At 36.0% G+C, this 22,215-nt stretch overlaps 1 protein-coding gene across 3 annotated transcripts in view; it reads left to right on the plus strand.

Moving 5' to 3' along the window:
- The window catches only part of SEMA4D (semaphorin 4D), a 141,859-nt gene that overhangs the window by 78,628 nt on the left and 41,016 nt on the right, over positions 1 to 22,215 (plus strand). For all 3 annotated transcript variants that reach the window (XM_063454940.1, XM_063454941.1, XM_063454939.1), the window contains exons 3-10: positions 993 to 1,274; positions 2,627 to 2,772; positions 3,834 to 3,896; positions 7,469 to 7,567; positions 8,644 to 8,737; positions 9,541 to 9,654; positions 11,680 to 11,831; positions 21,878 to 22,053. In XM_063454940.1, coding sequence (XP_063311010.1) covers positions 1,184 to 1,274; positions 2,627 to 2,772; positions 3,834 to 3,896; positions 7,469 to 7,567; positions 8,644 to 8,737; positions 9,541 to 9,654; positions 11,680 to 11,831; positions 21,878 to 22,053 — 935 coding nt within the window. In that variant the 5' untranslated portion in view covers positions 993 to 1,183. The remainder of the gene's footprint in view (positions 1 to 992; positions 1,275 to 2,626; positions 2,773 to 3,833; positions 3,897 to 7,468; positions 7,568 to 8,643; positions 8,738 to 9,540; positions 9,655 to 11,679; positions 11,832 to 21,877; positions 22,054 to 22,215) is intronic.

Raw genomic sequence — 22,215 nt, forward strand, 5'->3', positions numbered from 1 at the left:
TGGCAGCAAAACCCTCCTGCTCTGAATTAAAGTCCCTGCAAATACCCTGAGGAACTTCTATCATCGTCTTCCCATATTCAGACCGTCTCAGATTTATCCAAGTCTCATGACAGTCATCAACAAAGTCCCAGAAGCCTTAAAAATAAGAGTACAACCAGTTAACAGTAGTTTTTGTTACTGTTACATATCTTCTATGTTTAACATAGTTCAGAATTATAATATTTAATGTACCAGGTGCATTTATCTTCGGCCCTTGTCACTCATTTTTATTAATGTTGCCATTTCTGCTCTTGAACATAGCTTTCTATTTCTCCTTCTCATTTGCATTGTGTACCCTTTATTTTGCTAAATCTTTCATGTAAATTTAAAAGAAAATGGAGCATCACTTAAAAAAAGATAATTTATTTTATAGTTTATTTTGAATGTTTTATTCAGTGGTGTAAGTGAGGTACACCTGCTTCTATAATAATGATCCAATACGAATACCTGACATCACAAGGTTTGACAACCAAAACGTAGAAATATTATATAAATTTAGGATTGTCATTAACGTATGCTCAAGTCCTACCGTTACTTTGTCTTTAATTACCATATGTGAATCAATTCCAATAAGTGAAAGTTAATAAGGCTTTTTTATTCCAGTTTATATTTATGTGACATATAAGCTCTTTGGGGAGTTACATGTAAAAAAGCGTTCTAATAAGTGGTGCAGAGATGTAAAGGGGTACCTGATGTTTCCACTGGTTTCCATGGTGATTGCCCCCACTTTTACTACTTTAGACCATTTTTCAGAGAACAGCACGTATAAACCACTTAATAACCATATACACAGAAAGTAGAATGTTGAATGCTTATATGTGAATATATCATGTATTTCTTTTCTGTTCTGCTTTAAACTTCCCATTTTCAGTTTTTTTGTGTGTTTTTTGTTTTTTTTGTTTGGTTTGTCTCTTTTCCTCATTTCTCACCACTTCCTTTCTTCAACCATCTAGGTCATACAAAAATGAAATGAGTACAGTCTGCGCAGGAGTAACTTGTGTCTCACATGGCTGATACAGATCATCTATTCAAACCGAATCCCAAATCTACCATTGCAGTAGGTCTGTGGAACTAAACGAGTCTGTCGCTCTCCAGATGAGCAACTAGTCCTGCCGTTCTTTTACAAGATAGCAATCGGTTTGGCATGGCTGCTAAATCTTTGTTTGTAGTTCTTTGTGTGCTGCTTGAAGCTGCAGCATTTGGGCCAGTTCCAAGGATCACATGGGAACATAAAGGTAAGGACTCGGGGGCAGTGGGGAATAAATTAGAAACCTGAAGTCACATGCTTCAAACATCTCTGCTTCATTAATTCCTTGGTGATCTGACCAGTCTTAAATGTATTATTTTTACTGTGACAAGAAAAGTCTTCGACACAGCTGTTCTTGTAGTTCTCTGCATAATTATAGCTTTAATTTAACCCCTTACTGTTCCCTGTCAAAGAAAAGGAATGTTGAAAAAGGAATGTCAAACATGTGCTCTTTCTCCCTGTGGCCTTTGGTCGCTGAGTTCACTTTACATGAAGAATGGTGTATTGATCTCTGAGCATAATTTTCAGTTATATTGTTTTATGCCATTAAAATAATTTCATATGTGTACCTACTTACCTGGTAACAATTTAGTCTATGTTTTTACTCAGAATTTAAGATGAAAAAGCTGTGTCATATTGGCCGGAGCTTGTTTGTTTATTCTGTACACTGATTACATTTGAGCTTCCTAATTAGTAGCTTTCCACCTAGCATGTTACAATTTGCAAATTACAGTACATATTAGGGATCAACCGATATCATTTTCCCAGAGGGGATGCCGATATATATTATCGATTGCTTATCAGGCTGATTACTGACAAATGTTGCTGATATTCTGTACTTTCATAGTTTTGAAAAAGCAACACAATTTCGACTTAAATCTGACATTAACTAAATATACTGACAGCAATCACACTGCTATCATTCTCAGTCACTTAGCCCAGTGCATTTACAGTAGACTACTCACGATGTCACATCCCTGTCTCGGCATGCCGGGACTCACAGAAAGGGGTGATGTGAGGTCACAACATGGCGCCTCATTGGCTGGTGTTTCTGGCTATGGAAGACAGCGTGCAGTGACTTGAGTTCATTTTTTGTAATAACGGTAAATTGCCAGACCGATATAGATTATTGGAAATATGCCAAATATTGTCTCTACTAACCGACCAAGAACCTAACCTAATCTTAGTACCAAATTCCTTATAAGCTATAAAATGTTATTTATAAACTAGCAAATTACGTGCTAAGCAGTCTAAGCTTTCAGCTAATTTTGATATCTATTTGTAAGAGCAGATTAGTTGTTGGTTTTTTTTGAGGGGGGAGGGGGGTGCTTCACAGTGCCTGCATGGTAAATGGTAACAGCAGGTATATATTTCTGTGTAAAACTGGGAGAATTGGATACTTATGTAATGTGCAAAGAAGTTTGTGCGTAAAACAGCTGTAAAGGAGTACATGAAAGATCTGTATATTTGTTCGAAGATCACTGGATTTTGGATGGTCATCATATGTATAAATTGCCCACTGATATAGTTACTTTAAACCGATTTGTCTTTCTTTGCCAGAAATTCATTTAACACATCTTAACGTGGAAGGAGTTTTAAACTATACTTCTTTATTACTGAGTGAAGATGAGAATATCCTGTATGTGGGCGCAAGAGAAGTCATATTTGCGGTGAAATCCATCAATATTACAGAGAAAATCCACGAGGTAATTAATAAAGTCAAAATACAAGTCTATGTATGACAATTTAGTATGTGTCAATGATTATCGTTGTCTTTTTATTGGTGTTGCACAGAAAATCACTAACAATGGGGGCAAAGGTTTTCATATCCATCATTTCCACACATAAAATGCACATGCCATCATTGATTTTTATAGTTCTATGGTGGGAGGGTAGAGGTGGAATCATTATCTAAAAAAAAAAAAAAAGCACATGCATCTGGTAGTGTGGTCTGTTTCAGTTACGCTTAACCTATCTGTGAAAAAATTATCAAAGAAAAAAAAACAGAAAAGAAGTCGCAATAAGTTGTCAACCCTATTCTAGTCACAAAGTATGGAGAGAAATGGTAAAAGAAACCTGGATTAAAACATTAGTAGCTAAAATGATACAAACTGTGGATTGTCTGTAATTGGAATGTTTGTGTAAAATAAACTTGCGGTGTTATGAGGGTATACACAGTGCACATAGGAAACCGTAGAATGTTTCTCTATTTCAAGATAATGTTATACCCATAATTCTATTTTTGTACTGTCAATAACTGTTTGTTAACTAAGCCATCTCTCCTAAAACTGGATAAGTACATTACTAAAGAATAAGGTCTAGAGACGCCGTTCTTTGACACTGTAGCGTTGGGGACCACGTTTACCCTAATGGTTTAGACAAACAAGTGTCTGGCTAAGAATTATGGGAAATTTAATAGATTTGCCTTACTTTACTGAGAGGGTAGTGGATGCATGGAATAGCCTTCCAGCTGAAGTGGTAGAGGTTAACACAGTGAGGGAGTTTAAGCATGCGGGGGCTAGGCATAAAGCTATAAGATAAGGCCAGGGACTAATGAAAGTATTTAGAAAATTGGGCAGACTAGATGGGCCGAATGATTCTTATCTGCCGTCACATTCTATGTTTCTTACCTGTCACTGATATAGAAATGGTTAAAGTTACTGGTGTATACAAATAACATATTGTTTTTTTCCCCTTCTTGCTTCACTTCAGCTGTATGAATTGTAACTCTATTGTTCTAAGCTGTGATTTCCCTTTCTTTCGACAGGCTTACTGGAAAGTCAGTGATGAGAAAAGCGATGCGTGTGGTAAAAAAGGCAAATCCAGACAGGTATCTTGCATTAAAAATATATATATATATATATATATATATATTGGCCGGATTATATCATCATTTTTGTGTTTCTCTAATTATATAGTGGTATGTTGTCTGACTGCACTGTCTGGGTTCTTATTTTAGTGAGTGAGAATATTTTTTTTTTTAAGTATATAGTTTTAAACCTATACTTTAAACATCTACTTGTGACTATGTTTAAAATAACATACGCTATGCTGTTAATGTGAATCAGATGTGACATACTGCAATCTCCAGGCTTATTAATTGCATATCCAGTAATTTTATACCAGCCTGTGGCTAAAAGAGTTGTGTGAGTTGTAATTAGAAACAAATTTGGTGAGGGCGGACAGTTGAAGATCCTTCATATTTTGGATAATAATTTAAAGGAACATTGTTGAGTCAGGAACACAAACTTGTATTTCTGACACTCTTATATACTGTAACCTCGTTTGAGCAGGGTCCTCTTCAACCTACCGTTCCTGTAAGTTTTCTTGTAATTGTCCTATTTATAGTTAAATCCCCCTCTCATAATGTTGTAAAGCGCTGCGGAATCTGTTGGCGCTATATAAATGGCGATGATAATAATAATAGTAGTCCTGAAGTGGCTATATGGGTAGCTATCCCCCTCTCTTTGCAGTAAAAATGTGATTTTACTCGCCTTTTCTCCCACACTGTGCAGGTCTTGCTGTGGCTGACGACTCCTTCATTGCTGAGATCCTCAATCATCAATGCCCTTCTCAGTGTTTAGTGAATAAACTAATTTGTCTCTCTACACCTCTAACCATCTCTCTATCTATCTTCCTCCGGTGTGAAATATTACAATAAAACACTACTAAGAAATAGATTATGCTATATTGCCAGCACCAAATGGGTCATGTATTATAAAAAGGGCTATTATTACATGGCAAAAAGACCAGGGGTAGAGTCAATGCTAAACATAATAGTATTTTTTTTTCTGTTCAACACTTTGCCTTTTGTATGTGAAATCATTAGATTATTACATAATTTATTTAAACATATCTGAATTTGGAAGTGTTATTTATTTGTCAATAGTACGAGTACTAAGAAATAACTGGTACCTCCAATTGTGGGTTTTAACTCAGAGCTCAAGGCTAACAATGAAAAACAATTAACTCACACCTGGCGCTTTTCGAGGGCCCTCTGAGGGCTCTAAGCATGGTTAAACCCCTCCTAGCAATACCCTACATCATAAACATGCTGCCAGACTGGGGTGATGTCTTTCAAATGCACATGTTACCAGCTTTTAAATTGGCCTGTAAATGAGGTACAGTAACATTGACTATGAAAATGTTTCTGTTTAAAACTGGTGCTGGCAAGGACCGTTTGATAACCATCAATGAAAGGAAATACACAAATAAGACGTAAGTCTGTGATGTAGTAAAGGATGTGGTTGAGTATTACAAAAGTAAGTTCTTAAAATGAACTGCCAGTTTTATTTATACATCGGTGAGATGTGCTGTATTGTGATGGTACTTGCAAGTTGCTTGGGGGCTGTGAATTCTCTTTTCATGCAGTTTAAATCCAAGCTTTCCTGACCTCAGTGCAGCAGGGCTTGCTGGACAGTGTTTCAATATAACATGAAATGGATGTAATCCATAGCTGGCAATCTGGAAAATGTCAAGTGTACCCAGTTGTATTGCATGCCACATTGAGCTGTAACCCCCCCGTGGCACTCACCAACATGTTTCCAAATTCACAGCTTGCAAGAAGTATAGGCAGCAGATACTATATTTTTTTTTTACTTGTTAATGCATTGACTACATTGTAATGGATGTCTTTAGTTTAACTTCTCCATATACAGGTTTGCAAATACTTTATTAAACTTTCCTAGTTTCCTAAATGTTTGTTCAGATCAGCTCTGTTTGTTAATCTATTTTCTAAAATTCTAGTTGTTATCAGAGATTCAATGGCCATGTATTAGCAGATCTGGAAATCCGTCCCTTTTGTGACCTCCATTAAGACTTTAACAAACCATCTCAAATTGTATTCGTTTTTCCACAGTTCTAGGAAAAGTAAAAAGGAAAAAAACAAACAAAAACAATTTTTTTTATATATAAAATTTGTTTTTGTTTGTTTTTTCCTTTTACGTCCTAATTTTTATTATGTAGTGGCTCTGGAAATCCTTTGGTTATGTAGGTATTTATTCATTTGTTGTTGGGGATTCATTTATTTTATGTTCGTGTTAGAGTGTAATGGAGACGAAGGTAGAAGAAAATGTCATCTATATCATGTAACCCATTACAGAGCTGACTAATGTGCTATTTGTTACTGACTGACTTACCAACCAGCATAGTTGTGTTGATTAGTTGTTACTTGAGTATTTACCAAAGACTATTTGTTGGGAAATATTGAGATACCACAAAATGAATAGATTTTATTTCAACTTGTGTAGTTTTAAATTAATTTGATGGAATGTGCCAAAAAAGAGAAATTTGCTAAATAAACAAAAAACAAATGAAATGAAGAATTATGTTGCTTTGACAATAATAGCTTAGCATCCTATGTTACATTGACACGGATTTAACATTTTGCCTGATTAGTTGGATACATAATGTTTTATTTACTTTGTGTCTGTAGTAACTTTGGAAAATAGCCAAAGGTTTGCCAAAGCTGTGAAAATGAGCAGAGCACATTAGTTATGAAGAAATTCTCAGCAGTATAACAATTACAGGATCTGATACTAATATGATGTTGATTTATTTATTACAGCGATTCATTAATACAATGTTTATAGGTTTTAATCTTTACAAATAAAATCAGATCAGATTTCTGACACATTGCAGAAAAATTAATGTTTGCACAGTTGGTTGATGTCATAAACTTGGAAAGTGTGCTATTGAAGATGGGAATATCATTTAGAGAATGATGTGTTTAGAGAGAGATCCTGTGCACCAAAACTTCCAATAGTTTATTGTAGTGGTTATGGTGCAAGAAGACTTTTAATGTTGTTTTTTGACACATTTATCCAAATTAATTAATTAGTGCTAAATTACCTAAAGTGTATTTAATTAATCTGTCATAATAGCATTGTGAATATATATCATGCAAAATGAATGTGATATAAAGCAATTCAAAAAGATAGTGTTAAAACTAAAGTTTAGTTTATTTAGCACTATTGTATTTGTCTCACATGTTACAATTAGTGTAGGACTCGCCTATAGTCTGGTACTGTGGCCATGTGGCAGAACTGAATCCCCATATTTGTTTGCTGTGATAGGTGATATTAAGTAACCTTGTAAAATGTAAAACTGTGTTTGTGTGTGTGTGTTGTTTTTGATTAAAGAATATGTCTTTATGAATACCCTGTACTAATATATCTCCTTCCCAGTGGCACTTTGGAGTGGACTTTTAATCCTTAAAATGTATGTGTTTGTGTTCGTGTGTGTATATATTTAAAATATATGTTTTAACTTTTGAGGATTAAAAGTCCACTCCAAAGTGCCCCTGAGATGGAGATATCCTACATAAATCAATAAATAAAACTACTTTAACTTGTTCTGTTTATTTGAATTGATAACTGATTTACATTGCTTTCTTTGTTACAGACTGAGTGCTTTAACTTTATCCGGGTGCTACAGCCGCTCGGTGACAATGTCCTGTATGTGTGTGGAACCCATGCCTTTCAGCCTACCTGTGACCATCTGGTGAGTATCCTTATAAACAATTGTTCTCTTTAGAAGTGGTTACTCATAATGGGCCAGATCCTAAAAGGGAGACTGGTAATTGGGGATTCGTGAGCCTCATGAGAGAACACGAGGCAGCAGAACAGTAAATCCACTCAGTGCTTCTGTAAAGGATTTTTTACTAAGTTTGTTAAACACACTATGTGCTCACACAACAGGGCTCCTATTCTTTTTCTGGAATCGGTATCCAAACTTCTGCATGCCTCAGTATACAGCTGGCAGATACATGAGCTTTAATGTTGTTTATATGTTTGCCATTTCAACTCATAACACTAGGTAGTTATCATCACCACATGTTTGGGAAAACCATATGTCCTGTACTACCCTGAAGCTCAACAGCAGTTATTGACCAATTCCCATCTGTTTATCATGTACATGGTGAATATCACACTCTCTCTGTACAGACCTTGTATATATTGTATGTGCTGTGACTATAGAGTGTCCCCCTGTGTGCAGTCTATTAGGTGTGCCACTCTATTATTCTGAAAGTGTTGTGCAGTGTACAGGAAATACAATAACCTATCGGCTGCACCATAAGTCTAATCAGCTACTGGAGGGGTGTCCGTATAGTCTGCGCTGTCCAACAAAATAGAAGCAGGGAGCATTTAGCCAAGGCATTTTTGAATCTCCCACCATGATGCTCTGGCTTTTCTCATTCCACAATGAATTGCAGGGCTTGAATCATTGCTGCATTTAACATGTACCGTACAAAAAATATGATTACATTTCTACATTTCTAAGTGTCTTCACCACCAATACATTGCTATTGCTTACATCTGCATACAGACTGCAAAAACGAAGACATGTGGCAAGCCTACCTTATGGGCATGTCAGACGTAAGCAATCTAGGTATGCCTTTAATTCTGGACCTGATTCCAGATACAAGATTGTGCTTATAATGCATAGGTGTTGATTTACAGTGCTATATAAATGCCAATATTAATATATAATGTGCCTGTGATCCCATTCTAATCCTTTTCTACACGGCTCTATTGTCTAATTTGGCTTATTGCCTGCGATGGCATTTTGTGTTGCAGGATTTAAACACTTTTCAATTCTTGGGTAAGAATGAGGATGGCAAAGGAAGATGCCCCTTTGATCCAGCTCATAGTTACACTTCAGTGATGGTCGGTAAGTGAACGGCTCCTTCTTCTGTGACTTTTGTCCTATATTTTCTCTCTTCCAGCAGAACACAACTGTGCGAGCAACACACCCAAAATCTGCTGTGTTAACTTTAGTGACATTTTAAACCCAGCTCAAGGGGATAATTCAATATAATACAGAGATCTATTGTAATAAATCGTTTTTCATGGTTTTGGGCACAATCTATCTGCTGTTCATGAAAGAAAAGCTTGTTGTACCTCTATTATTAATTAATATTTCACATGGGTCCAAGTCTGCTGGGGATTCTCACAGCAAGCCTGAATGTTGACATAATGATTTTTCTTTTTTTTAAACTAGTTATCTATTGTATTGCATGTGGTATAAGATAATTGCTGGGCATTACATATTTGCTATTATTTTGTTGGCTGGTACTGAACATGCCTGACAGCCATGTGCATTGCTTGGTACATATTTAAGAAGAAAACAAAGGACTTGTTTCTTCTTTATAGAAAATGCTTTGGGGGGGAAAAAGGTTATTAAAAATGTTTTGTTAACAATAAATCATGAATATCTATTCAAATTGGCCTATTTAAATAAAGATATCTAATTTTAGTTCATCAGTCACTCCTTAAGAAAGGCATGAAGTATGAATCTAAACATTTCTATTATTCCAACCTTAGAATAGTGGATTCTGAAAAAATGAAGTTAATGCTACCTAAATTTCACATGCTATACAAAAATATGGACTTTGACCTCAAACCTAGAAATTAAAATGTTGTGAAATTGATATTCTATTCTTTTATTGATTTTTTAAAATTTATTTTCTAAAGATGGCGAGCTTTATTCTGCAACATCCAATAACTTTTTGGGCAGTGAACCAATTATTTTTAGACACTCCCATCAAAGCCAATTAAGAACGGAGTACGCTGTACCATGGCTTAATGGTAAGTAGTCAAGATTTAAATTCCATCACAGTAATTAAGCTAGAATTACATACAGTACATCTTTTCGTGTCTTAAACTGTTTTTGACATACAAAATTGCTGACTGCTGTAAGCTGTTAGATTTTCCTTACATGAAGGGCAATTGTTTTGTTTTAATTTTTATTGATCTTCAGAATAATCTTGAAAGTGATATAATAATTATTTTAATTTGGATACTTAGCAAAACATGCTGCAGTGTGCAGCCCTTTCATTTGTATCTCACCTGAAATTCACATATGCAAACTTCATACAGAACATGACGCAATATACTCAGTATTTATGCTAGTATTCTGAAGGACCTTCTTGGCAAAATAAAGCAGTAGTGCCACTTCTGTCACTTTGCCACAACCCAAGATGTACCTAGAAGTTGCCCATGTGTGTTTATATTCCTTAAAAGCAGATCTTTTACTTTCAGGGCTCTTTGCGTGATGTGCAAATACAACTGAAAGTTACCAATCCAGTTATGATCCATTTGCAAATGGTGAAGTAATTTTTTACTTACCTGAAGTGGTCTCTTGTGAGGGATCCTCTTCAGCTCCCGGTTTTGTTATCTTCACTTGCCAGGAGCTGCATCAGTGCTTTAATTTAGTGCATGCCTGAGGTCTATGAATGATCCAGTAGGACCTCAGGAGCAACCATAGATTGATGTCTAAATCCCACAGCCATCTGGGATTGGACAAAACTTGATGGCAGTGCTCTGTCTTTTGTAATCTTTTGTCAAGCTCAGGCTTACAACATGTTGACCCTATTTTGGCTTATGGCATCCTGGAATTTAACTGAAATTATAAAAAAAATATAAAACTGTTATCATTTTTAAAAATTGTATTTATGTTGTATGTCAGATTGCCTCAGCACGATCAGAGCATACAATGCAAATTTGTTCAATACACCATTGTGTTGTGCCTGTTGTCACCATGAAGGTGCTTGTATATATGGCACACATGCAATAGTATCTGAGTGCACATGTGCTGGTCCAGCACTTTACATTCAGATGCCTAAGCTCACCAACAGCTGGAAGTGCTGCAGAGGTAAGTGTGCCTTATTCTTATCTCTTATATCTTCAGAATACAGAAATCGGAAATTATTGTCATTTTAGCTTTTCAGTAAATAAAATCTATCTGGGTTTTTTCAAAAAGAGGAAGCAGATCTTTCTTATACCCATTAGCCAACAGACAGAAAAGGTTGTGAAAGAAATGAAACAAAAAAAACCCTCTCTTCTCACTTCCCAGCAGTCATTTACTCTGCCTTTGCTATATTACGGATTTTCTTCTTAGTTTGAGATGCCAACAGTAAGTTTCATAAAACATTTTATAAAACAGGTGTGTTTATGAGTTGGTTTTACTGACAATTTAACTGAAAGGTCATAACATTCAGTAAAGCTAGTCAGTAATTTGAAGCTTTAAGAGTTGCATTTTCCAGATGCGTATTTAGCACAGATCCCAGATGGTGACTGTTTGCATTCCGCAGGGTGCAGGAGAAGGCTGTTTTTCTTACCTGAGCCTGTCTCTTGCTGGCACTGCATACTTTTTCTGTAAGGTCCTCTGCCAGGAGCAGATATCAGCGCTGTACTGTCATGCATGCACGAGAGTATAACACTGATATCCATGTAGGATCCCACAAGATAGTTGAATCCTCTGCAGCAAGTGCCTTTTTTCTTCAGGTGTCACTAGTGACGGCTCAGGGCTTTTGTCAAGCAAAAGAAAGACATAAGACCACGTAGTCTTTTTTGGCTGAGTTGGAATTTCTGGGAAATTCAAGCATAGTCGTTAAGAGAATTTCATAAAGGAAATGCAGTTTTTTGGTGGGAGGTTGATGACAGTCGCTTTAAGATTAGATTAGATTCTCTTTCACTGTGCTCTTTAATGAGTTAGTGCATCATACATGCTTGTTCCTCAAAAAAGACAAATCTTACGAATTCAATATGTTCTGAATTTAATCTGACGTTTAGCTTATTTATTTTTTTATTTAATTTTTTCCTTCTCTCCAGAACCAAACTTTGTGTATGCGGATGTGATCAGAGCTCCTCAGACCAACCCAGAAGGAGATGATGACAAAGTGTATTTCTTCTTCACAGAAGTGTCTGTTGAATTTGACTTTCTAAGCAAGCTTCTAATACCAAGGATTGCTAGAGTGTGCAAGGTGAGTGATCGATGGGAGTTTAACCAGTGGGTGACAGGTCAGTTTGTTTTGCTTGAATTACACAGCTCCTGTTATTTGGAAGAGAATTTCAAGGGATGTGAAACTAAATATACTGTAAAATGTACAACTAAACACTGAAAAGGTAATGTTACAAAAAAAAAAAAAGTTTATTCACACATTCAATTATGAAAATCATAAAAACACACATTTCCTAAATAACTTTGCAGTTCATATTAAATAAACAAGCACAGTGTAAATAATGTAATAAGAGTCACAAGATAAAGTTATCATGTGGCTCTGAACACATCATTTATACTGTGCTTGTTTATTTATTATAAACTACTTAGGCCATGTGCTTTTTGTGATTTTCATATGTTTCTGTGTGAATAAATGTATTTTTGTAGTTCTACCCTTGCAGTGTGTCCTGTTTTTTTTTTTTTAATTTAAAAAAAATAAAAAAAATTCTGTTTACAAAGAAATTCCACTTTTATAAATTAGTCTTGTTACACTCCACCGACTGTCAATCAGACACCCTGTCCTGTTACTTCCTGATTGTTTAGCTCAGTATGCTAAACTCAAGAGGCACCATTTGCTCAGAGCATTAGTAAGCCTGCAGTTGGTCAGCCACAGAATGACTGGGCTGCTATAAGAAGGGAGGTCTTTAAAAGCTTGAGATAAGAGATCTGCAGAAATTGCAGTTTTAGATGTACTTCCATGTTTTTGTTTAGTTTTTTTCATTGGGGCTATATCTACTGAATTTATATTTTTTATTTGGGCAGTGGAGTGTCTATTTAAGTGGTGTTACAAGGTGTCTGTCCCCTGGTGTGTTGATAAATACTTGTACCTCTGTAGTCTGTCACTCATTCTGCTGTAAATTTTGGAGCAAGTAGGTTTTGCAATGCGTCTTTCCTCTTGCACATATACACACAAACAGAACTACATGAACAAAGTGTTGGGTTGGTCTGCCCTGACTTCGTGTCCCTTCATCTTGTCTCACTGATTTTCTAACCAAGCAAATGACTCTGCAGTGCATCATGATTAAGGTGTACATGATGCACAAATATTAACTGAACACTTTCACATGCATATCTGTTAGAGTAGTGTTTAAAGGGAAACAAAGTTGTTTTCCTGGCACTGTAGCTCCCTACAGAGCCCATCTCTGCCTCTGGTAGACAGTGAGTAGAGTGTAGTTACCCCACAAAGGTAATTATTGCAATTTATACAAAACTGCAACAACTAGGTTTCCAGAGTTAAGGGTGCTGGGACACTGCACCCAGACCCCTTCTTTAAAATGTAGTGGTCTGGGTGCCTATAGTGTCCCTTTAAGTGAAGGTGTAGTAAGAAGGATATGGGGACTACATAGCCTTAGCTAATCCTAAACCAACATCACTTTCAATCCATATATGTAAGGCCTTGGCCTGTAGTTGTGGGAGGGGCTTGAATTCCCTTTAAAAGGGCGGGTGTTTTATTGAGAGACTTCTACCTATTATGTTCCATTAATTTGTTGTTTTTTCTATGCTGCACTTTTAACATAACTCCAAGAAGCATTCTTATTTATTTGTCTTCCAGTTATTTTTACCGTCTGACAAGCATAGAGATAAGTGTTTAAGGAGGATTAAGGCTGGTATCAGAACTGGAGCCCTAACCCAGAAATATACCCATAATTTGCTAAGCGGGTGAATTCAGTTTGTTGCAAAAGCAGGCCTTGCACATTTGTTATCACAGGTTGTCTCTGTATAAAATATATCTGTAGGAGGAGGAAGGAGAAGCACTTCCCAAAAAACACAACTGCAATAAGGCACAGCTAAACAATAAATAATTTTAGTGAATAAATTTAGTAGATAATAAATAATAACAATAAATAATTTTACTCAAAACGATATCAAGTTCACATGTAGACTCCCCTGACGATCCATGTTTGAAGCCAGATCAGTGAGAGATCAGTGAGGATCCTAGGTAACATGTAATTACGCTCTCAAAGTCTGTGCAGCTCCTTGTTCTCCTAAGTACTGGAAACTGCCGTGGATGATTTACTTGACCGTCCCTTTTATTGATACTATTTAGCTGTATTCTTCCCCTTCACTGTTATTATAACCTTGTTATGTCTGATAGGTTTCCTGATATGGAACGTATGCTGCAACAGTTGTGTTACTGTACTCTTTAAGCCAAAGAAACAAATTTTGTTGTCACTTTACATGGTAACTTTAAGCTTGTGGTGCAGAGAGTACCCTGTACCCTGTGACTATGCTGAGAATGGATTATAATTGCAGTGATGTGCAAAAATAAATGCATATACAAGTCTGCTCCCTGGCATATGAATGTCTGTAGTAGAACTTTTACTTCCCCCTTTGCTGTCTTGAGTGGTTGCGATATAACTGCTGTTGACTTATTGAGCCGTTCCATTAATAGTGACTGCAATATGACAGCTATCGGCTTATTGAGCTCTTCCACTCATCCTTTGTGACAAGTGGAATTGTGGCTGGTAGTTAAACTACGTACCACATGAACACTTGTTGAACAGGGATTTGTAGGATAAAAACAAAGTTTTAAAAAAGTATATACCAGAACGAGAGACGTCCGATTGGGTAAGCCTCTTCCTGGTGAGGGAGGTATCTGCTAGCTTTAGCACGTACCTGTACAAGTGCTCCAAATTGAAAAGCTTTAAACAGGTGTATTTTCTTTTATTAACCTTATGTATTGCATTAAGAAAAGCAGAGTTCATTCCTGCCTATTGTATCTATATAATAACATCTGAGACCACTGGGTTCTAGAGACACAGCTGCCTATACAGTTTACTTGTGATGATACGCCTCAAGGGCATTCTTTACCCATAATGCACTCTTTAATTTTATATGGAGTATATATACCTTATGTATTTGGTTTAGTAGTCATTAACCTGTAGATTGTAACCAAAATGCTATTTGGCCATAAACCATGCTTCACTGTTCTGCAGGAAAGTTATCTAGCTAAGTACGTAGTAGTAGTAGTACAATCCAACCATTGCTCTTATCTCTGAGTTGATAAGGGAAAAATGTGTACGCATATTTATAATTTCTTGAATTTTTCCTACAGGCACATGTGATTTTTTTTTGTTTGTTTTTTTAACTCTGAACTCTATTTCCCCCTGTTAATTTACTGTGTATGCTGAAAATTCCTTAGCAAGGACAACATAATCCACGCACTTTTCCATGTGATTTGTTGCACAACATTGATTTCATATACTATCATTTTCATCTTATCATTTCTCAGAATAAATATTTAGAAATAGGTCTTACTATATCTGATGAAAATTGGAAATATTTTATGGGAAGTTCCTGGATCTGTAACACTGGAACTTCGTCTTTGTTTATTTCTGTCTTTATTTCCAATATAAAGAAAGATTTAAAGTAATAGAACTTAGGTTTTAAATGATTTGCGTGTAAAATGAACCAACACATACATATTTAATGTACACACATTTTAAGCATGTTTTTTTTGTATTAGTGTATCTCTCTTTTGGTATATTTTTATGAGAATGCATGGTGTGGTTTTGTTTGTTTAAAGGGACACTCTAAGCACCAAAACAACATGTTTTATATTTGTATTGAATGAATTGCTTCTTTATGCAAAATGTATCTATCTATCTATCTATCTTTTAGAAAGCATTGTTGCGGCTAGGTAAAGAAATGTGTTCATTTTGCGTCATTTTGTTCCGGACATAAAAGAGACTCTCTGTTGTCGTCCTGGGCTTTTTGTTATGTTTTGAGCATTTAATAATGAATGTGTTTGTTAAAGGTCTTTAAATTGTAGTATGGTAGGAAGTGGAGGTAGTCTTATGACAAAGTGCAATGCATTGCACAAAACTAATTAAAAAGACTATGGGGGAGACTATATAATACTCTTACTGGTATGAAATCCCAGGGAGCTACAAATACACGTAGGGCGGCATCTGTGTTTTGTAAAGATAACTTAATTTAAGTGTAACAGCTGAAATGGGATGTTACGGGTGTAGTATCTATAAAAGCTATTGCTTCTCTGGTACAGCGCCATGCAGAGAAGGAATATAAGACCTCACTTATCCCAGGGCTCACAGCCTGTCATTGCTGAACAAACCCTTATGGATTTACACAGATATATATTATCTCAGTGCCAGGAGAACGACAGTGCTTTGGGTAATGGAAGTTTTCCAATTTTTGTCAAACTGCTCGAAAATGGTTTAACAAAAAATGGATGGTACTCAAGGACTCTTGAGCTTGAGAGTTGTCACAAAAACATTCCCCACAACTTTACACCACCACAAGCCTGGACAACCGGCTGGATTCAAGTGGTGTACACAAAACCCCAGCCCAACCTCCTCTGGATATCTCAGCAGCAGATTTATAAAAAAAAAGAGTGGAGGCTAGCTAGGTGCTCTGCTATAAGTCATCAGTTTCAAGTTTCCATGGGTTCACACGTGCCCTTGTGCTCACCAATATTGTAAAGAGTGGCTATTTGGGTTCTGTCAACTTGCACAAGTCTACGCTTTCACTTCTGAACCCTCATTAATATGGTATTTTTACCCACAGAACGGACACTCACTGAATGTTTTTTGTTTACTGTGCCATCCTCTGTAAACTATAGAGATCGTAATGTGTAAAATCCCAATAGGTCAGCTGACTCTGGAACCGTGATGTCTGGCACAAAAAAATCTTAGGACTGTCAAAGGTGCCTGATTACATATCTTCCTTATTCCAGTGTTTGGTTGAGCAACAACTTAACCTCTTGACTGTGTCTGCAAGTTTCACATATTGAGTTGCAGCAATATGACTCACTAGGGCCTTTTCCGTTAATGACCTGATAAAGTGGCCACTGAGTGTGAATGCGTACGTCTTAGTGCAAATATATATTAATGTACATATTTTGTTTGTTTCAAAGAATAGCAATAAAAGGTGTTTGAAGAGTAAAAAAACATTGCATAGATATATTGAGAAGGCTTTCCATTCATTGTTGTCCTATGTTAATTTTTAAACTTTGGTTATTCACTAAAGGGGAATTGTCATAAATTCACAGTGAATTCAACTACGTTTTAAACAGTTTGATACAATTGTTGAACTGAAAACATAAATATCGATTACTTTTTGTTGTTGTTTTTTTTTTTTTACCACTTTTTGGTCAAACATTTGAGGTTCTCTTTGAATTCCTGACGGTTTACATTAGGGAATAACACTGTAATAGTTTTACTAAACTATTGCCTTATTGGTACAGTGTGACTTTCCTAGTTAGATACTGCTATTCAGCGCAGTCAAAAATAGCTTATTATTAATTTAACATAGACTTCATCAGGATAATGCAAATCTGAGGCCAAATCAGGTGAAATTTAAATATTCTCCTTTTTTTTCCCATCTAGGCCATTTATGCTGTTTATGTGCTAAATTTTTGCCGCTTTATAGCATGACTTCTAAGCCCTTTATCTGAATTTGGCCATGCATACACATCCATCCATTTACGTTAAAAATATAGCTTCCATGGTAATTATAAGTTCTCTCCTCTTCACATATTTTCTTTAAGTGCTATGGGATGCTTTTGACAGGCTGTTTTTTGTCTTAACTGGTGATGACAGGTGGATATTCATACTGAGCTGTCATCACTCACAAGAAAGAATTACCCCAGCTGCCCACTTATATCACTCTGTGTGTTCAGGAAACACTGGCAAAGTATTCCCAATCAGAATCTGCATTTTGTGAAGATTTTATGTTCATAAACATGTCTTAGAAAGAGCAAAAGCTATTTTGTTAAAGTTTATTTGCTGGTAATACATCCATTAGAAATAGATGCGTACAACCCTTGCTACCGCACGGTGTTAGAATCTGTAAGACATACCAACTCATCACATGCACTGAAATCTCCACCCTTCTATAGATCAAGAAAATCATTTTAAAGGCTTTATAAAAGCCCAACCGTATATAAAGGGCTTTTCACTGAGCATTCTGCCCGTTCTCAGTAGTGTAGCTTACTGTCACTTACTTGTTCATACATACTGCCAGGTTTTAGTTTATATTTGCCTTATTTAACCATAGGTGCCAAGAGTCCTGAATATGCCTGACAGTCTCGCATTATGGGGTGCTGCGTCAGCAAATGTAGGTCCTGGGGACCTGTACTATCTTTTGAAATATAAATATATATATATATATATATATATATATATTTATAATACAACGATCCCAGCACTCTGGTTCCCCGTCTTTATAGTGCTCCGATGAATATGCCTGACAGTCTCGCATTATGGGGTGCTGCGTCAGCAAATGTAGGTCCTGGGGACCTGTACTATCTTTTGAAATATAAATATATATATATATATATATATATATTTATAATACAACGATCCCAGCACTCTGGTTCCCCGTCTTTATAGTGCTCCGATGCCAACTCCAGCCATAATATAGCATGCAAAAAGTCCATGAGGACTGAAACGTTGATGTCTATTTGTGCTAGATAAAAGCATTTTACTAAACTACTACAGTCTCCAGAGTGCACTCATCTTGATATATATATGAGAGAGATGAAACAAGGAGAAGTGCACACAAGGATTATACTAAATCCTCATGTACTTCTCCTTGATTCCTATGTTCAGTGGCTGTTTGTTGGCTATGTTCGTGTGCTCTTAAATATGTGTGTATAAAATACAAAATATATGCTTCCCCTCTGTGTATATGCAGTATTGCTAGAGTCTTTGTAAGAGGATCCTGGTCTCCATATTTTATTATCATTTTGATAATAGCAGTTGTCAACGCTTGCTTAAAAGATACTGTTAAAGTTCAGTTTGCACTTTCTGCTGTGCATTGCTGTGATTTCTTGTGTGCTCCATGCTAATTATGGCACCTGTCTCCAAGGGTAAGCTGAGTGGAGTCTATTGGAATTGTCGTTACTGATCTCATTTGACCTTCTTTGCCATCGTCCATTAACCTGGTTATTTTCAATGTGTGTTTGTTGTCCATCAAATTCCAGGATGCTCTTTATTTGAATGAATATATGTGTGCCTTTTACGGAGTATATAATAAAACCTTGAAGTATATTCTGTTCCTGATCATTACGCCTAGGGCAGGCTGTTTGTGGCATGATTATAATGGTGACCTATTTAAGGTTATATGTCCTTTGAAATTTGAGAAAAATGTGATTTCACCTGGAGCAACAAAAATTGTTTTATATTTACAATAATGATGATATGGAATTTACCTGCTACAGAGGTCATGTTATCAAATTCCACAGGTGTCATAACAAAAAAGGCTCTATGTTTATAATAAAAATATATCCTTTTACCTACATCATTTCACATAGATGTGTTAACATTTTGGTGATTTTTGTATAAATGAGTTGGCCTTTTTTGCATTAATTGCTGATTTTATATCCTGCTTGAAGACACATTGCAAATACATTCAATGTGAGTTTTTGTGCCGTCTGGGATTGGCAGGTATAAAAGCGTGCACAGCAAATGTAGAATTTTAGCACTCAAAATAGTGTTAACAAGATATTGGAACAAACAAATGTTTCCTTATGTACCACATTTAAATTGGTTGCAGTGTGAGTAACAATGGAATTAGGTAAAATAATATAAACATAATTTTAATTCTTTTTTTTTTTCTTTTTTTTTCAATTCTTTATTTTTCTGTGCAAGTGCTTGACAGACATATTTAACGTGCCACAACAGCACACATACGCTTTTCATCATAGACAGTATCTTGGCACATGTAAGTTGCACATTTTTTTTTTTATATTAGACATAACTGATTAGGATACGTCATGAGATACGGAAAACATAAATGGTTGATACATCATGCTTATCCAACTAAAAATATACGGGGTAGGTTTAAGAGTTATCAGATTTTGCAGGCTTAATCCAGGAATTTATGACATGAATATTTGTACGATTTGATACAGGAGTAGTTCAGAACACAGGCAGACCCCATACAGTGTGATTGCTGGCCATGTCAAGGATATAACAATAAAACAAGGTAGGTATATCTCAAACGTTGGTACATTTTAAGCAGTAACCATCTTGTGACATGCTGACTAGACATTGCTTAGGTAGGGCTACTGGAGCCGGGCATATCGCTGTCGGCTGACATAGGTCTGCGGGTGCAGTAGGCAGGACAGACAATACCGTTGCGGTGCAGAGCAAGGGGTACTAGGTCTTAGACGGCAAGGATTTAACTTAAGGCTGCGGTCTCTTGTGATGTGTAAAGTTGGGCTGTGACTCAAAGTTAATATGTTGGACATGGAGACACTGCAGTCTAGCTCAATGTACAGTGACAGGGATCTGCAGGCATTTGCAGGCATCTCGGGTACTCATCAGTACTCATCAGTACTCACTTGTAGGCTTGATGTAGCATGGGGAGGGTGCCTGGTGAAGGCTCCGTGCATATAAGAAAAGAAAAAAGTTAAATAAGATTATGTGGTGGAAGTTGAGGGGATATCGTGCAATCTCTGGCAGAATACACGTGGAGCAGCTATAAAAATAAAATGTAAGAACAAAACCAGTTTTTATTCCTTATGATAACATATTTGCCAAGCTTTGTATTATAACCACTAAGGCATCGTAGGTAAAGTTCAATAAAGTTGTTTAATTATCTTTTTAAAATGTATTATTTTTCCTGTTAAAATAAAGTATTTGCATTTCTGTAAATAATCCAGATCTCGATCTCGGTCTCGGTATGATGTGATGAATTTAGTTTTGAAGAACATTATATAAATGAAAATCCTAGAAAAAAAAAAAAAAACCTAAGCCACCAAAAAAAAAAAAAAGAAATGTAACAAATTCCAAGTTGTTGTTTTTTTTTTCTTAAAAGGAATATGTCAAAGTACACCTAAGGGCCTCTATGTATTTCTTCCTACAGATGTGTAGATATGATGGTTTGAGCTTTACATTTAATTCCTCCAAATAAATAAATATGACTTATTACACGTCACTAAATTAAGTCAGGAACAGATGATGATTTATCACATGAAGTGTGTTCATAAGTAATCTTTTTAAACAAACAAGAGTTTTCACCCTGTCATGGTTTTATAAAGAGGATTTACTTTATTAGTTCAAGTAGTACAAAAGGTAACTGTTGCAAGCTGGTAGAGACAGGCATCCCGGACAACTCTGGTGATTTTAGTGTGTGCTGTGTCTCTTCTCAGACTGAATTATTAAAGGAAACGGCAAAACTGCCCTGTTTTCCTGTTGGATCGTTACAGCTTCAAATAATCCAGTTTTTGAAGATGTCCTAATCTTGACCTCCTAGCCCTTGCAGACACTGTTTTAAGCTGCATAGTTACAAGATCTTGGTCATAGCAAACATTCATGTACCATGTATACTAAACAGACTTTACAACACGTAAGGCTTAGTACATGTTTAAAATTAACCAGAGCATTATAGTGACACTAACAGAGGTCTTTGGAGGGCACTGCCCCAGTCCCCCTTAGTTCTGGAATGTATAACATATCTTTATTTTTATTATTATTATTTTTTTTTAGAGATATACAACCGCTAGAGGCACTTCCTGGAGTTTCACAAAGTTTGACTTTGTGAAATGGCGCTGGACATCCTCGTGCTCTGGGAGTGTGGAGGCAGAGGAACATGTTAGTGTTAGGAAAACATCTATATGTTGCTTACACTAAGTGTTCTTTTAACAAACAAAAACAAAGCATTATAGGCTATAGGCATAAGGATTTCATTGAAATCCCAACACAATCAGAAGATGTATGTGAAAAAAATTATAGAAGATTTTGTCTTAAATGCAAGCCTGATTTTGTCAAAATAAAGCAAAGGGCTGAACTTTAAGCAGCTTCCAGCATCACATCTTTCCAAATTCCCTTGAAGGAAAGAGACATATATTTTTTAAGGCAATACTAAATAGATGCATGCAGCGATCATCAAAGGAGGATCAGACAGTCTGAGAAATGTTTGAATCACCCTGATTTCCTTAAAGGGTGTGCAATGTCCATTCAGTAAACTTTTAATAATTTGAACGATATAACTGTAAAAAAACGTTTTACATTTATTTTAACAATTTTATCATTATTGATATATTTTTCTTTTACTTTACAGGGAGACCAAGGAGGACTGAGAACATTACAGAAAAAGTGGACATCATTCCTCAAAGCCAAACTCATCTGTTACTCGCCAGAAAATAATTTCATTTTCAACGTCATTAATGATGTTTTCATCTTGAAATCTCCAGATTTAAAGGAGCCAGTAATCTATGGCGTTTTTACCTCTAATTTGTGAGTTTTTTTGGTTTATCGGAGAAATGTCACAGGATTCTTGCGCTACAACTACAAAATATAATATGCAATGCCACCAAGTCACTTACATTAAAGGAACACTATAATGTCAGGAACACAAACATGTATTCCTGACACTATAGTGGTAAAATTATTATATAG

Source organism: Pelobates fuscus, chromosome 5, assembly GCF_036172605.1.
Source record: "Pelobates fuscus isolate aPelFus1 chromosome 5, aPelFus1.pri, whole genome shotgun sequence".
In the NCBI taxonomy this organism is placed as follows: Eukaryota; Metazoa; Chordata; class Amphibia; order Anura; family Pelobatidae; genus Pelobates; species Pelobates fuscus.